The sequence below is a fragment of the Brienomyrus brachyistius genome, chromosome 7 (genome assembly GCF_023856365.1).
Source record: "Brienomyrus brachyistius isolate T26 chromosome 7, BBRACH_0.4, whole genome shotgun sequence".
Taxonomy (NCBI): Eukaryota; Metazoa; Chordata; class Actinopteri; order Osteoglossiformes; family Mormyridae; genus Brienomyrus; species Brienomyrus brachyistius.
Genome location: NC_064539.1, coordinates 25,973,445 through 25,990,052, shown reverse-complemented (window position 1 = coordinate 25,990,052; position 16,608 = coordinate 25,973,445). Strand labels below are relative to the sequence as shown.

Genomic DNA, 16,608 nt, shown 5'->3' with positions numbered 1-16,608 from the left:
ATTCAGTTTTGCACTGCAAACTTGCAGATGTCATGTAGTGCTCATTTGAAACAATATGCCATTCTTCAGTTCTTAATATGATTTCAAATCATTTGAAATTATGAGGGAACTGCAGTGATTCTTACAGTATGAATTGGTCTACAATTACTTTTGAAGATTGCCTAAGGGGTGGAGAAATCGTATTCTTGTTCTGCAAGATTTGCACTGAATTTAATTGGTCTGCGAGTTTCTATATGGATGATATGGCGTAGTTCAGGTTTTTTTATCTCCTACAAGCCAGCAAGAGATATTTGATGGTTGTGATTCAACATCTCTAGCTTAGTCAGTAAGAAATTATGTTTCTGCATCATGAACAAATTTATATGCCTAATAATGCTGAATGCATTTGTTGTGGTTCAGGGATCGTTAACCAGTCTGTATCTGCTGGAAAGTGTCCTATGCAAAAAACATGCAGCCTATGTATTTAAATTCCATGCCTGTGGGAAAATTAGCATTTTTCTGTCCACTCTGACATTGTCGACAGAGATTTCTATGAGCTGTATTGTTAAAGTGTTTCTTTTTGTTTCATACATTCCACCGCTAGTTTACATTTATTTCTTTGGAGATGTAAGTTATCTAATATGAAAATTTGTAATGATGTCCTTAAACAGTAATGAATGGACTGATTCATATTGATTTTTATCATTCAAGGACACGAACAAATGATGAACCAATGATGTTGCGTGTCATTGTTTTCAAAAATACAGTGGGATAGAAGAGGTAGATTTTTCTTTTAAGTTCTTTCTTCCAAATCTACGCCTTGTAGTTTTCATCTAGAGAAAAGCATATACACTACATTTTGAAGAATTTCTTGCATTAACGTTGCAAAATGCCTTGTTTGTAATGATGATGTATTGAATATGCAGCACTAATTCAACCATCCATCTTTTGAATGACCAGCATTGGGTCACAAAAAACCATCAGCCTATTCCAGGCTGTATTATGGGAATCGCCCCAGATGGAGGGGTATCCGCCCCAAGTCAGCACTACACACTGAGCTAGACCGTCATGATTCTGAAATGTGCCATTGTTCATTCTGGTGATTAAATACCAAAAAACTGTATTTAAACACAATCAATTATATTGTATTCAATTTTATTGTAATCCAGTGCATCTGGTATGTTTTTGACAAACATTGCATTGACAGGACTAGTTAAAACTATTTAACAAACAAAAATAGGGTTTGGACGGCATGTGTGGCTGGATGCTACAATTTCGATTACAGTTTTTAAATGCTTTGTTTATGCAAGCTGCTATTAGAGTAGGAAAATTCTGTGCATTGAGAGTAAAATTAAATCAGTTTTTGGGGACAACTGTTCATTAATTTTTCACATCTGGTAACACCTCAATTCAGATGTGTTTTTTTTCCTCTTCATAATTAATTTAAAATGTGTAAATTCTAGAAATTAGAACAAACTTGAAATATAATGGGGAAATGGTGTGTACAATGTTGTAGTATCAAGGTTCAGAAATTCACCATGTAACAACATTTTCATTTTACTGAAAATTTTAACACATTCAACTAACGAAACATTGCATTACACCATATCTGCCTCCCAGTCGTGCAGAAGAGATTAGCATGATTAAATGGGCATTAGTATATCAGACAGTGTTTTCTGGGTACTATGGTGGCTAGACGATTCGCATTTACCACATTCCTCATTTTAAGCACTTTCCAAGTGCCCTTTTATATTGCAGGTCCTTATATGCGTTTCTTTGTTTCTCAATCATATAATCTACTGCATTTTAAAGTATTTATAAGAAACAAATGGGATATGAAGATAACTGAAGCAGGGCTTCCTGCCATTCTTCTGATCCTTGGGGTTATGATAAAATAAATGGCAATATCAGCAATTTCAAACTGAATTTAGGGGGGAAAAAAAGAAAAGAAACAAAAACACTGAAGAGTTTAAGACGACGTACCAACAACAGTTTTAGCAATGACCAAAACCACGTGACTCGTGTTTGCATTAATGTCGTGTTCCCACAACGGCTGAACTCCTCTGCGCCACTAATGGCCTTCTGAATACTTTGATTTAACTCTTCTGGGCCAGAAGTGTGCTCAGTTTGATCTTGCCATCCATGGAGGCCGTGAAGCAGGTGCCACAATCCACAGCGGAGCACCAGTCCACCGTAACCACCGGCGCTTTATGGCCCCCCAGAGGCAGGACACTTTCCAAGCCACTCTCACCTGCATTAAGCTGGCAAGAATACAGGAGGCTTTTTAATCCCCATGTCGGCCAGTACACACGCAATATGCAATAGTTAGGGAATGATTCATAGTAGCCTTTGTTTTCAGAACAAAATGAACAGTAGAAATCAATTTTCAATGAAATATAATTGGAAACAGTTGCAGTAGCTATAGATACCAGAATGACCCCTTACCTTGTATATAAGGCCTCCAGTACTGGAACAAGTGAGCACATGCTGTCCTTCCGAGTCGAAGGCAAAGAGACGACCATGAGGTACCTGTACCTGCCGATAGCCGCTGTACCCTGAGAGCACGAAGGGCCCCGTGGCGTCCTGGGGCAGAGAGTACTCCGACTGCTTCACCCCAGAGCGGTGGATGTTCCACTGGATAAACTGCAGGGCAAGACAATACAACCGCAATCTAATCATTCACCTTTATTTACCGACACGTCGTCCTGAGCTGCAAACGACTGATGATAAAATGTCATCAATTATAATATTCAGTTCACAATGGAGTCAGACCCGCAAATCAAAAATAAATGACTGTGGGGGACAATGCACAGCCCATGGACTTTCACATTATGTATTTCCATATACAATTCCCATTCAAGGGTGGCACGGTAGTGCACTGGTTAGCTCCGCTGCGTTAGATCTCTGGGACCAGCGTTCCAGTCTCTGCCATGGCTCCATGTGTGTGGAGTCTCCATGTTCTCTCTCTGTGGTTGTGGGGTTTCCTCCAGCTACTCTGGTTTCCCCTCCACAGTTCAAAAACATACCAAGGTTAATTGGAGCTGTCATTGTCTGTGGGTGTACATGCGTGACGGGCTGGTGCCCCATCCTGGCTTGTTCCCTGCAGGTTCCAGACTGCCTGCAATCCTGACTAGGACAGGCAATTTCAGATGGAATAACATAACTGTATTACTAATTACACCGTGTGCATTGGAATAAAGGGGCTAAAGACACAAAAATAAATGTCAAATATATGGTGCTTTAAGCAATTCATCATGGGACAGTGTGCAACATTATGTGGTCATTTATTACACAATGCAAATAAGATTCTCTTAGTTGACTGATGATACTCTGGCATTCCCCCACCTTTCATTCAAAGCAATTCTGTAAACAAGCAAATATGCCTAAATATATGTGGTGTAAATGTTAGCATTATTAGTATCATGGAGTGAAAGTGTGGAATGTTTTGCTGATTGCATTATTATGTTATCAGCTACATAGTCCAAGCAAGATTGTACGCTAGAGCACAGGCTGAGATGTACTATTCCAAACCAATTGCCAGTCACTGCCACTAAACTCAGGGGTGTAATGGACCTCAATCTACAGTTCAGACCTCAGTCCTGGAACCATGGGTTGGTTTATAGCTTTTATTTATTTATTTATTTAATAATTTATTTATTTATTTAATTTATTAAAATACGGGGAGGGGGTAAATATGAAGTGCAGGCTTTAGTGTCAGAGGAAGAGGAACAATAAAATCTCTTCCTGGTAATTCATCAAGTAGTGTGACAAAAAAAAAATTTAATAAAAAAATAAGAAAAATTTGTTGAGTGGCAGCATGTGACTGCCAGAATTAATGCAGTCCGATCAACAAGCTGGACAATGACAGCAATATTAATAAAGGACGGATTTAAAAGCAGATGTCATACATTGCATTGTTGCACACTGGTGCAGTGTGTTGGCTACTGTCGGGGGACCCTTAACGGGAACTCTCTCCGATGTGTACAACCAATCCCTGCTATAATTGGAGCGATGTCCCTGTCGGAAATTATCCCCCATTGAGAAATGGACGTGGCAAGTGACACAGACACAATGGAGTCTAGTAAATCCCCAAGACAATAAACAGCGATGGGAAAAGGTATCTTCCATAAAGGCATTATACATGTATCATAATGTCCCTTTATTGCAGCGAGCAAGACGCCCAAGAAGCTGATGATGGACCAAGCAGGTGTACAGTCAGCCCTGTAGCAGAGTCTGGTCTGGTCCCACAAGGCTTATCCACAACCTGCTCCGTAAGCCAGTTCCTCTTAACATGTTCCTATGCCAAAAATCCAAGTGTTTTCACTACTTGGAGATGGACAGGGAAAGCATGGCTTCGTGATGCAGGCCATTCAAGGGCTGAGGCCAATTCATCACACAATTCCATCAGAATTTCTCTTGGCAGCTATGTGCCTGACTGCCAAGTTAAATTGTGGGTTTGAACATCCCTGAAGTCTATTAGCTTATTTCTGGCTGCAGTTAAGCTGGCAGTCTAAAATGACTGAGAAGCCAAGAAATTATCAATGGAAGAATAATCATTGTGATTTCCTTCGTATTTGCTCCCCTAAAAAGCTAAATGCGCCATAATACAAAATGCGACTTGCCTACACAGGGGCATGTGGATGCATGTCTTGGCGCCTACTTGCTTTGACTTTTCAGCATGCAAACCTCTAACTTGGATTGCACGCAATATATTGGTACATATAAAGTCATTCATTTAAAACAAAATGTTGATTCACTCAACACAAATACTGAAAATTATCTGTATACCAGACAATAAAAATGTTTATTAGTCAGCCCACATTTAACTAAGCGATAAAACTCTTAATGAAAATTAGAAGCACATTTCTGTCTGAAGTCTAGATGTTGTTTTTTTCCCCCATTTCCTGCAGAACGTTTGTGCGACAGCTTTGGGCCGTTCGTTAATGTGCAAAGTTTCTCTTTACAAATCCCAAAATCTTCCTATAAATGTGCATACGAAGGTTTGTCTTTTTTGTTTGTACCGAGCGTCTATAAATCATCTCCTTTTTGTTTACAGAGTTTCATTTTCGCTCCCTTACCTTTCCATCCTCTCCAATGCTGAAGACGGTGTTCTCGTCATAACTGAACTCCACACTGTACACCTCGCCATCATGTGCCTTCCAGCTCATTGCGCTTTCATAGTGCTGCATGTCTGTCAAACGGACAAAAAAGACAAACGATGCTCAAAGCTGGACATGACCCACCCACCCATCCATTATCCAAACATGATCCTTTTTACTTAAATAATAATAATAAAAAAGTTATTTATACACTTTTTCTTACCAAACAGACGAATGACACCATCAGCGGCCCCAGTGACCAGTAGGTTACCATTATGGTTGAACGCTGTACAGTTGATTGCCACGGTATCAGGTTCAAGGGAGAATTGAAGCTTTACACAGATTTATGTGGGACAGAAAGGAACAATACAAACAGAGTCCATTAACTGTCTTTAAAAAGAAGCCTTTAAAGAATATTTAAAATTTATAATTTTTTAATTCTACATTATAAGCAAAAATTTTACAATTTCCAACCAAATACAGAATTTCCTTGATATACATTTTATTATTCCACAAAGATTTCATGAACCTGGCAACCCAAATAATGTACCGTAATAATTAATATTAACAGTTAATCATACCATGATTTCTCCCTTATCCCACCCCCACAGTCCTCACAAAGTACCTGTTGCTTGACCGTCTTTGTGTCCCAAAGAAGCAGCTTTCCTACAACAGTGGCACAAGCATGACTTCCTGCTTCCAGCAGGCTGCCAGAACGGGGGGGCTGTGCAGCAGCAGAGCAGACAAAGGAGGTCCCACTAGGGCTACAGGCAAGGGACAGGATCCTGAAAATTCCAAGCACAGCAGGGCCAGAGCACACGTCACCAGAATTCCATATTTTATATTCCTACCCATCTGCAGAGTTTCACTGTATCCTTCAAATCTTGCAGACCAACCCAGAGAAAAAAAAATCAAGAACAACTTATGTGTTAAGTGTCAATACAAAAATCATTTAAGATTCATAAGGGAGGAAAAAAAAATTGCGAATCAACCAAGAAGTACCATCATTCATCTCTTCAGGTACACTTATTGTGGGTGTTCACCGTCTATTCAGGTACACTTATTGTGGGTGTTCACCGTCTATTCAGGTACACTTAGGGCTGGTTTTTACTTCACGAGAAAGCGGGCACTGAGACATGCCACACCCCTTCACACTTCTAGCGCCAACACGCCAGGGAACCAGGTAATTTGACGGCAGGCCTAGGGTGGCGCTGTAGAGCAAAGCTGCTCTTAAAGTCATGTTTTCCCCTCACCAATGAACGACGGAGTTTTGCTTGCGTCACCGAGTGGAGCCTTCATGGACATTGTGATAGTCTTCGAGTGCTGCATGGCAGCTGAAGTAAACGTCAGCCCTTACCAAGGGTGTACCTCATCTATTCACGAACACTCACCGTGGGTGCACTTCATCTATCGTGAGCTCGTAGAGGCTCTTCTTGGCCTCCGTGTCATAGAGGCGGACTGTCCCCACACCGCTACCCAGAAGGAGCTGAACACATACAGAAAAGCTTACAGGCTACACTGGTTTCATTTAGATTATTAAAACCAAGATTAAGATTACAAATGACTATTGTCTAAAAATATCTATATGTATGCGTCAAATTCTAGGATTATAAAATTATGAATTGCCACTAATAATAAACAAGTAATGACATACAGGGGTGCTAGAAATTAACCTTTTAAAATGGTATTAATTTTTGTATAGGTGACCTAAATGTGATCAGATTACATTGTTTTTTTATTGAATAAAATGATTCACAGATGTATAGTATTTCTGTGTTATTGGGTTAGTAATTAAAGTAAAGTAGTTTAGTAACTGGGTTCTCCATCTGATCACATATTAGGTCATAATTTAACAAAACAGTAAGAACTTTAACTCAATTGATTTTTGACCTGGTCAAGTGTAAATTTATATCCATATGAATAAGATCCATAAAAGATGGAGTAAAAATAATGTGCCTGCAAAGTTTAGAAAAGTTTGAAAAAATAAATTTTTGATTTATCACGTTGCCAAAATCAGGTGTCTGAGCTGCCCTTCTCTATGCTACCACTTTTGAGTTATTGTCTTAATGGGATCGAGTGTCAATACTGCCATTTTTTGTTTTGCTACTTCTGCTTCAATTTTGAGGTGACCTCTCTCAATATTTGATCACCAGTTTGTCACCCCTACAATGTGCCTGCAAACTTTAAAAGATGTATAAAATAGTTTTTAAGTTATTGTCGTAATGGAATCAATCACCAAAAAAGGGTTGAAATCCCTTAACTCAAATTTATGACTACCTATTCCAGTATCAAACAGCCATTTGACACTCATACCAGTCTATCCGGCTTTGTGGCCCACTCCAGTGACAGAAGGGGGGATTTGGACATGATGGTGGCCTTCGTCTGCATAATGGGATTGAATGACCACACCTTGACGACACCATCGACATCAAGACTGGCCACTCTCCTCCCTGAACAGTCGACCCTGAATCAAATATAGAGATGATGCTCACAACTTTTCGCCTTAAGAATAAAACAAAAACTAAAAAGGCTGCATATCAATCCTAATATTACAAACTGTTAACAGGGTCAACTCTTCTACCAGCAGAGTTAAAACAGCTGCAATCCGTGACTCATACCAACCTGCAATGCATGATGGAGGAGTGATGCTCGCCGTATTCTTCTTGGCTCAGCTTAATAAAGGGCTGCTCAAAGCCAGTGCCTTCCTCACTTACTTGCACATGACTGCTCGGTATATCCACTGTGTCAGTTGCATGTTCTGGATGTGGGTCACACTCGGAACTCTCCAGTTTTTTCTCAGCATTCTGTCAGCAATCACATTAAACTATACGTAAATTGTTCTGGCTAATATTATTTCAGATTTATTATTCTTCGATGAACAAAAATAAACCTTTTTTACTACCCCCCCCCCCCAAAATCAACAGGAGACATTTATTCAGATTTTTACCTAAAGGTGAAATGCTTATTGCTTTTGCAAGATGTACACTTTCTCAATGCAGTTCTGTGGTTTGCGCAAGACATTTACAAAAAAAAAAAAAAAAAAAAAAAAAAAAAGTACCACTTTTTATAACTTCCCTGTGAATTAGAAAACTCTCGACTTTCAGTGTTAAACAAACGGATGTTAACTCACTGACAGATGATCATACCTGACTGGGCAACTTGGAGAATAACTCCTTCCGCTCTTTCTCGTGGTCTTGGTGCCGCCGCTGTCTGGAGTGGCTGCTTTGCGGGTCACCGGCTCCAGCACTGACCACAGTCTTCATGTCCTTGAACGGCGGATTCTCCTTTGTCTTTAATGCCTGCAGGTCATGCATTATTTAGGATCTCCACCGAAATCTATGATATTCTTAAAAATAACAAGATGCCATTAAGAGATTTTTTAAATATCCAAATCAAATATAAGGGACACCAAGTTACATATAGTGTAAAGCTTCCTATACAGTAAAATCTCATTATAGTGGACTCGCTTATAACAGAATATCGTCTATAACGGACGAGGTCCGCTGGTCCCGGCCGTGTGCCTTTAAGAACATGCAGACAAAGCATCGGATACAGGGGCTTGCATATGACAGAATTTTGCTTATAACGGACAAACACTTTGGTCCCCAGGGCCGCTTTGAGCAGTAGTTTTGTTTGCTAAAACGGACATGCAGGCTCCACCTACAAGGCGCGTGGTGTGCCGGTGATATCCAGCGCAGATACATAGTCGGGATTAATAATAGTCACGCGTCTGGTCAGGTAAAGTCGGATTATTACATGTACAATATAATAATCTATACCTATATAAGTGTGTCTGCTGGGGTGTGGCATGAGTAAATGGTGTCCTGTAGTTGTGTTCTGGGCTTACAGCAACTCTTGATATAACGGACTATTTTGCCAGGTCCCTTGAAGTTCGTTATCACTGGATTTTATTGCACTTCCTAAATCTCGTATGAGCTGACCTGGCCAGCCACGATTTCCCTCCGGCCTATGGAAGCCTGCGTTGGGGAGGATACTGATGCTTGGGGCAGCTTGGTTGGTGGCCGCTTTCCTTGGGGAAGGAATGTCGCGAGGAGGTTCCGAGGCTGTGTGGCAAGGCTAACGTTCCGCTGGCTGGATACCAGATCCCTGATGGAAAAAGAAGCAGCATTAGCAAGACAAGCGACCCGACTTCTGAGATTCTAATTGTGTTTTCAAAATATTACCTCAGTCAAATTTTGGGTCTTAAATTATATAACTGGTTGTTCCTGGAAATAAGAGCAGGAACTGGAGTTAACATTCTCCTTCTCAAAACCACCAGAGAATCCAAAATGAGGTTTGCTCCTTTTTAAGTACTTAGAACATCATTAGTAATGGATTTGTTGAAATTAAGTATTTCTTCCTATAGTGACTATTGGTATCTCTTAAAAGCAGTACGCTACAGGTCAATCAAGGACTACGCCATGGTTTGATACAATACAAAAATATTAAATTTAAACCTGGGTACCAGTTTAATAATAAAAAAAATATATATATATTTCATTCATGGGGGTCATTTATGTATAAAAATTTATTTAAAGTTTAGTGATGAAATACTCCAAAGTTAAGCATTTCACAGTGCATGTGATATAACTAGCTTTGAGGGCACTGACCATCCTTATTTGTTGGGAAAATGGTACGCATATTTAAGACAAGTTATCTTCCACCTCAAAAGCTGTAATTACTGTTATAATAAACAGTGTAAAGTCCCCGTTTTACCAGTAAAATTTAAACACCCATCATTACATGTATGTTAATCCCAATCTCAAAATTTGACCTTACAGCTCAGTGTCTCCCAGTCGATCCATATTTTGCACATAAGGAGGTAATTTGTGATGCACTATAACCTCCACACCCTTCTTCAGACGTGGGTCCACCTGTAGTGAAAACAGCTGGTGGACAAAGCCGATGAATCACTGCTATTGTATGAACTGTGGTGTTAAAATTGAAGAGCATTATATACCAATAACACGCTGGTAGCACTGTTTTGTGAATGCTACTGTGCCATTTCAGCAAACTGCGACACTTACCAAATGTCTCAGCTGCTCATTCTCCTCTTGCAGACTGATGCTTTTCTGTACGTCAGAATCAAAGTTGAGGAGTACTGGCTGGGGTGATTTTGTCAAGGAAATTAATATTTTTGTGTCTTGGCTCTCAAAATTATCTCTTCTATATCATCTTTTAAATACCTGACATTCACTTATTGCTTATAATGGTTTTCACTTAGGCAGACAGTGAGTTTAAAATTGTCTGACAAAAATACATGGAATAACTTATCCTTCGTTGTCACTACAATGATAAGTTTTAAATCAGTACTTTCAGGATATGCATATACTGAAAGACCACACTGAGAAAGTTGTGCAGTGAAACTAGAAAGGTGTCTGCCCATTGACGTAAAAAATAGGGTGAGAACACAGGGTTCTGATCCGGAACGGGAACAAACGGCAATATAAACCAGTCACGCCATTCGGTCTGGCCCTGCAGCTCAAGTGCTTGCTTCTGAAAGAATTCCTGGGTTTTCTCCATACGGTTTGTCTGGAGGAAAAGAAACGATGCAAAACAAAAATCAAGACCTAAACGTAATGCAAGTCAAACCATGGCCTCGATTTTTTCCCCAGTTAAAATTAACAAACGGTATTACACAGTATTTAATAAAATTATTTGAAATAATATTGGGAATTTACACATTTTACAAAAAGACAAACAACATCAGCAATGACAAATTGACAACTAAATAAAATGTGATTCACATTTGTTACTATTTGGAAAAACGCACCGTTTGAGTAAATGAATCGATCAGCAGCTAAAAATCCAATGAGGGCAGAACAACTTAATTCTACAACAGAGAAGCACCTCAGATATTTATTAACATAAGCACCACCTTTCTCGCATATAAACCTTAGTTTTCGCTTTAACTGTAAAGCTTAATTAACTAATTATTTTTGACCAATGGCACAGAATGCGTTTAACTGCTTCTCATAATAAGATCAAATACTTAGCTTGCGTATTTCTAAGTAGTGCATTATTTATAAAATGTTACACTTCAATGTGGTCTGCAGGGGGAGCCACTGTACCTGCACCGTGTAAACAAGATAGTAACGGAAAAGACTGGTTCTGAGCTTGTTGATAGTTGGTCGGTAGATGTCTTCTAATCGACAAAAAAGACGCCGATCGAGGTAACCCCAGTAATCTTTCAGTGCTGGCAGGTCATAAGCCTGGATAAACTGCTGAAGCTGGTCAATGATTTTATCCACCTACATTAGACAAAATATAAAAATGTGGCTCACACAAACTGCGTTAAGATGTCAATGACATAAGCGAAATACGAACAACTAAATATTACTTACAAACAAACAAACAAACACACACACACACACACACACACACACACACACACACAAACAAACAAACACATAAACAACCTACGCGGAATCCTTTCTCCTTATCCGCTTTGATTTCAGCATCAAGATGCTTGAGGGTTGAGGTGAAGCCACGGTGTATCAAATACTCCTTTACCATATCGTCTGTCCTTTCCACTGCTGAACCCATAGTGTACGCGCCTACAGCACACACACAATCAAATCCTGCAGGTGAACAGAAACCATCATCAAGCTAACCAGACGGTGTAAGTCCTGTGCCAATCCACACCCTACTGTAAGTATGTTAAAGTGCGTATTTTTCTGCGAAATTATAACGATCACAAAATATCAACACGTCCGTTGAGCGAGTAGAAGTACTTGGGGATAGTGTGCACACATCCACCTGTAAGTATTTCTCTACTTTTCGGCTTTTAAACAACGCCAATTACATTGTTTTTAAATGCATGAATTTAAATTAAAATGCCTAAAATAAACGGAATGCTATTATTTTTCTTTTCACAACAAAACGCGTTACTGCTGCTAATTACAACACACGTACTGTAAACCGCTGTTGCCCAGCACGATTTCCTGTTTTCTTTTCCGTGTTTTATCATGTGATGTGATCTGATTAAAGCCACGTGACAAGAGCGCATTTATGATGTCACTACCGATCCGCCACCGGATCGATCTGCACTTCGCATGCGCAGCATTTTCGAGCATGCGTACACCTTGTGGCTGCCCGATTTACAGCTTCTGTACCAGACGTTCGCACTACAAATTTAAAATACATCTTTAGACACTTTACAGTTCTGAAATATTTCAAGTCGCATTACGATGCCATTATGTAACATGGTGCCTTGAACAATATCGGTTTTACAGAACGCCATATAGGCAACAACTTTAACATAAATTGTAATTTTTTTCATGTAAATTTCTCTGTATCTTATTACATTCTTGGGGAATGCATGCTACAGGTAAATTAAGTTTCTTTACTGATATTGCTGCTCATTCTGCAAAGAAAGCAACACAATAACAATACATGAAAAATAACATCCATCCATCCATTTTCCAAACCGCTTATCCTATTGGGTCACGGGGGGTCCAGAGCCTATCCTGGAAGCAATGGGCACAAGGCAGGGAATAACCCAGGATGGGGGCCAGCCCACTGCAGGGCACACTCACACACCATTCATTCACACACCATGCACTCCTAAGGCCAATTTAGCAAGTCCACTCAGCCTCAACATATTTCTGGACTGTGGGGGGGAAACCAAGTACCCAGAGGAAACCCCACGACGACATGGGGAGAACATACAAACTCCACATACGTGACCCAGGCGGAGACTCGTGCTGTATGACTGATTGTAAAAATAATTAAGAGCAAAATTTTATGTTAAATTATAGCTTTGAGTAAAATAAGTCAAACAAAATATACACTTGCCAGGGTCAGCGCTCTGAACTGAAGCAGGAGCCAAAAGAATGGCCGGAGTCAAGGCAAGAGCCAATGGGTCTGCTGGAGCTGAGGCAGATGCCACCAGGGTGGCCAGAGATGATGTGGAAGCCGATGGGGACGTCGGAGACAGAGCCACCTCACATAGGAGGGGTGAACCTAAGATACCCGACGGTGAGTGAAACACAGTAGGGGTACCTGGAAGCAGACAGGCTTGAGATGGGACCTCTGGAGGATGAGCAGGACTGTCCTCTCTGGGCAGGGAGCCCAGAGCACAGGCAGAGCGGCCCTGTCTGTGTCAGGATCTTAAAGAGTAAGAGAAGCGACGCCCTCTGGGTCGGACCCTAGTGGCTTAGAACGAGCAGCAGTCATTTCTGAACCGGGGGGTTAAAAAATTTGGATGGAGTGGCGGAGACCTCACCTGTTCTGGAAGTCTGGAACTCAGATGGAGTGGTCCTTCCTGGACTGGGTGCAGCAATGGTCTCTCCTTGGTCGGGCACAGCAGAGGCGTAGGTCTCTCCTGGACCAGGCACAGCAGAGGCGTAGGTCTCTCCTGGACCAGGCACAGCAGCAACATAGATGGACCCTGGGGACATAGTGGGGGCAGCAACATGCTCTGGAAATACAGCTGAAAGAAAGACTGGCTCTAGAGGCATGGTGGCAGTCTCATCAGTCCTGAGTCCTGCATAATAGGCTCTGGGACAGGTTCAGCCTGCTTCCCCCACCTTCGCCTCCCATGGCTGGAGATGGTGAGAGAACCAGCAGTTAGCTGCTGGGAGCCAGCGGGCAAATCAGCGGCTAGCTGTGGGGAGCCGGCGAAATCATTTGCTGAGACCTGTAGGAAATCAGTGGGCACATCCGTGGAGAGCTGTGGGCAGTGAGCGGGTGCTTTGGCAGCAAGTAGCAAGAAGCCAACAGATACCTCAGAGGGGGACTGAAGGAAGCCAGTAGGTGCTTCTGCGGCAAGTAATTCATGGGTGCAGAGGCAGTGGGCTGTGCTGCATTTTGTTCGAGGAGTAGCCCCAACCCCTCGATAAGCCACCGGACCTCCTCCACCTCCTGAGGGTCAGCAGAAGCTCATCTACATAAATAAACAGCACGCTTACCACTTACAATTACTCTACTGGTGGCTTTGCGGATGCAGTGTGACATGTAAATGTCTGCGATAAAGGAGAAAGAGACCCATATGATCTTTTCTTCTGTTCTCTCTATCGTCTGTAAGATCTTGCTGTCCGAAGAAGAGCAATTCCAGTACATAGCCATGGTGCAGCTACCTGCAGGGTACTTTCTACAGTCCCTCGGTAATAGAAAGTGGTGAGGATTGGAGGGGGGGTGGGGGGTGGGCACTCATCAGTCTCCTTAGGAAATAGAGTCACTGCTGAACTTTCTTGGTGATGGAGCTGATGTTGAGGGTCCATGTGAGGTTCTTTGTGTGTGAACACCAAAAAACTTGGTACCTTTGATGGTCTCCACTGGGGATCCATTGATGTTCAGCAGAGAGTGGTCACCGTGTGCCTTCCTGAAGTCAACAACCATCTCCTTCGTTTTGTTCACATTCAGAGACAGGTTGCTGGTTCCTCACCAGTCTGTTAGCTGTTGCACCTCCCTTGTGTACACATGTACATAATTCCCACTAATCAGACCCTCCATGGTTGTCTTTTAAGCAAACTTGATGATGCGGTTTGAGCTGTGCATTTCTGCACAGTCGTGGGTCTTCAGCATGAACAGCAGAGGGCTGAGCACACAATTCTGGGGGGGGGGGGGTGCTGTGCTCAGCGTGGTGGTACTGGAGGTGTTCCTGCAAATCCAGACTGACTGGGGTCTCCCAGTCAGAATGTCCAGGGTCCAATTGCAGAGAGAGGCATTCAAGCCCAGTATCAGCTTTCCTATCAGATGCTGAGGAATGATTGTGTTGAATGCTGAACTAAAATCTATAAACAGCATTCTCACATAAGTGTCCTTTTTGCCCAGGTGGGTGAGGACCAGATGAAGGGTGGTGGTGATGGCATCATCTGCTGTGCAGTTGGGACAATTTGCAAATTGCAGGGGGTCCAGTGAAAGGGGCAGCTGTAATTATATGTACCTCCCGACAAGCCTCTCCAAAAACTTAATAATAATAATAATTGATACTTATTGATCCCCATAGGGAAATTGTCTTTACGCCTCCCACAACTTCCTCTTTTTTCATAGAGGAAGTTGCCTGCAAATGGCTGCCACCCGTAGCGGCACCCAGGGAGTTGGGGGTTAAGGGCCTTGCTCAAGGACCCGCAGACGTACTGAGGCTGGGTTAGAACCTGCAACCTTCTGATTACAAGGACACAGGCTTAGCCCACTGAGCTAACGATGATGGGTGTGAGTGTGACAGGGTGGTCATCGTTAAAGCAAGACAATGAAGGCTTCTTTGGCATGGGGATGATGGTGGTGGCTTTGAAGCATGTTGGAATGACAGTGGTGCTCAGAGAGATATTGAAGATGTCAGTTAGGACATCTGCCAACTGGTCTGCACATTCGCTGAGCACAAGATCTGGTTTCTGGTGACCTACTGTGCGTTAACTCTGAGCAGAATTCTCCTCACATCAGCCATGGCCAGGTGGAGCACCTTGTCATTGGGGGGCAGGGTAGTGGTTGCTATCACTCAGTGGATTGATCAAAGGATTCTCAATGAGTCATGAAGGAGTACTAGCTGGAGATAGCAATAGATGCCGGGATGCAGAAGACAGCGAAACGGCAGAGACGCGGAGCATGAGAGGCCCTAGGAGAGTTAGCATGCAGCTTGTGGGTGTCTTTATGAGATCTGTCATTCTGTCACACCCGAGGGGGTTGAGCAATCTGGAACAAGGGAGATACAAGCAAAAAGAGGTTTTACTGGATGGCAGGGAACAGACAAATGGGCTAACAACGTCAAGGAGGGATCTGTGGGGCATAAGACTGGGAAGCACTTCAGAGAAGTAAAACAAACAAACAAACAAAGGAAGGGAAACAGCAGGTTCAGGTAAACGTAATGGACAGGACATTACAATACAACACAACACGACAGTGTTTTCTTTGCATACATCCACTATGATAATAGAACGGAACCATTCCTATCGCCTGGTGACTTCACAGCATATTTTCCCATTCACTGGCCATCAGGTAGCGCTTCCCTTATGAATATTAATAAGCTTTCCCTAATCGCCCTGTAATCGCCCTTGCCGTTAACTCTCGTTTTACAATCCACACAAAGTTGACACAATATAAATATATACAGGCCTTTACAACAAAAGTTATAAGATGCTAAGCTAAAGTTTGTTAAACTTCAAACAAACGACACGATTCACTGTTCACACGAAAACAAAGTGTCAGAGTGCCAATGGTTTTTGGAAGGTGACGTCACTGCAGGGTGATACAGCGGTATCATACTTATTACCGCTGTGCTTGTGCGATACGATATGGATTTGCCCAATTATACAACAGTCCATTAATAAAAATACAGCATTTTATTTTCTTCAGTTGCGATCTGAATATGTGTTCTCATATAGTATATGTAACAGGTTTATCTGCGCGATGTGCATTTTCTGTTAAAAATACTCTGATGAACGCCCAGGGGCCCAAAAATTGAACGTGTGTGGGAAGAACCGGACGTTTGGTAACTCTAACAGCCTAGGTGTGTAGTAGGCTATACCATATAAATTTGTATAAGTGTACTCGATTTTCACAAAACGATTAATTCACTTAACGACGCATT

General features: G+C 41.9%; 1 protein-coding gene across 2 annotated transcripts; it reads right to left on the bottom strand.

Annotated features, from left to right (window-relative positions):
* Positions 1-1,117: 1,117 nt before the first annotated feature.
* Positions 1,118-12,074, bottom strand: wdr91 (WD repeat domain 91). 2 transcript variants are annotated; one of them, XM_049020817.1, is made up of 16 exons: positions 11,994-12,074; positions 11,502-11,635; positions 11,150-11,329; positions 10,404-10,610; positions 10,106-10,189; positions 9,858-9,967; positions 9,020-9,185; positions 8,225-8,377; positions 7,701-7,882; positions 7,392-7,542; positions 6,470-6,564; positions 5,704-5,863; positions 5,302-5,410; positions 5,058-5,170; positions 2,425-2,622; positions 1,118-2,240 (listed from the first exon to the last, which is right to left on the bottom strand). In XM_049020817.1, exons 1-16 carry the CDS (start codon positions 12,046-12,048, stop codon positions 2,076-2,078), a joined length of 2,262 nt encoding a protein of 753 aa, XP_048876774.1. In that variant the 5' UTR covers positions 12,049-12,074; the 3' UTR covers positions 1,118-2,075. The 2 variants fall into 2 exon arrangements, with proteins under 2 accessions (XP_048876774.1, XP_048876773.1); XM_049020816.1 differs by having other exon boundaries at positions 11,502-11,659; positions 11,994-12,067.
* Between the last annotated feature and the right edge of the window lie 4,534 nt (positions 12,075-16,608).

Bases quoted from the DNA above. Each gene is read 5' to 3' on its own strand.
- wdr91 (XM_049020816.1), bottom strand. From the start codon at position 12,048: ATGATAAAACACGGAAAAGAAAACAGGAAATCGTGCTGGGCAACAGCG. The intron at 11,330-11,501 runs GTAGGTTGTTTA...TGTCTAATGTAG, and splicing joins ATAAGGAGAAAGGATTCCGC to GTGGATAAAATCATTGACCA. The intron at 10,611-11,149 runs GTACAGTGGCTC...CTTTTCCTCCAG, and splicing joins ATCTTGTTTACACGGTGCAG to ACAAACCGTATGGAGAAAAC.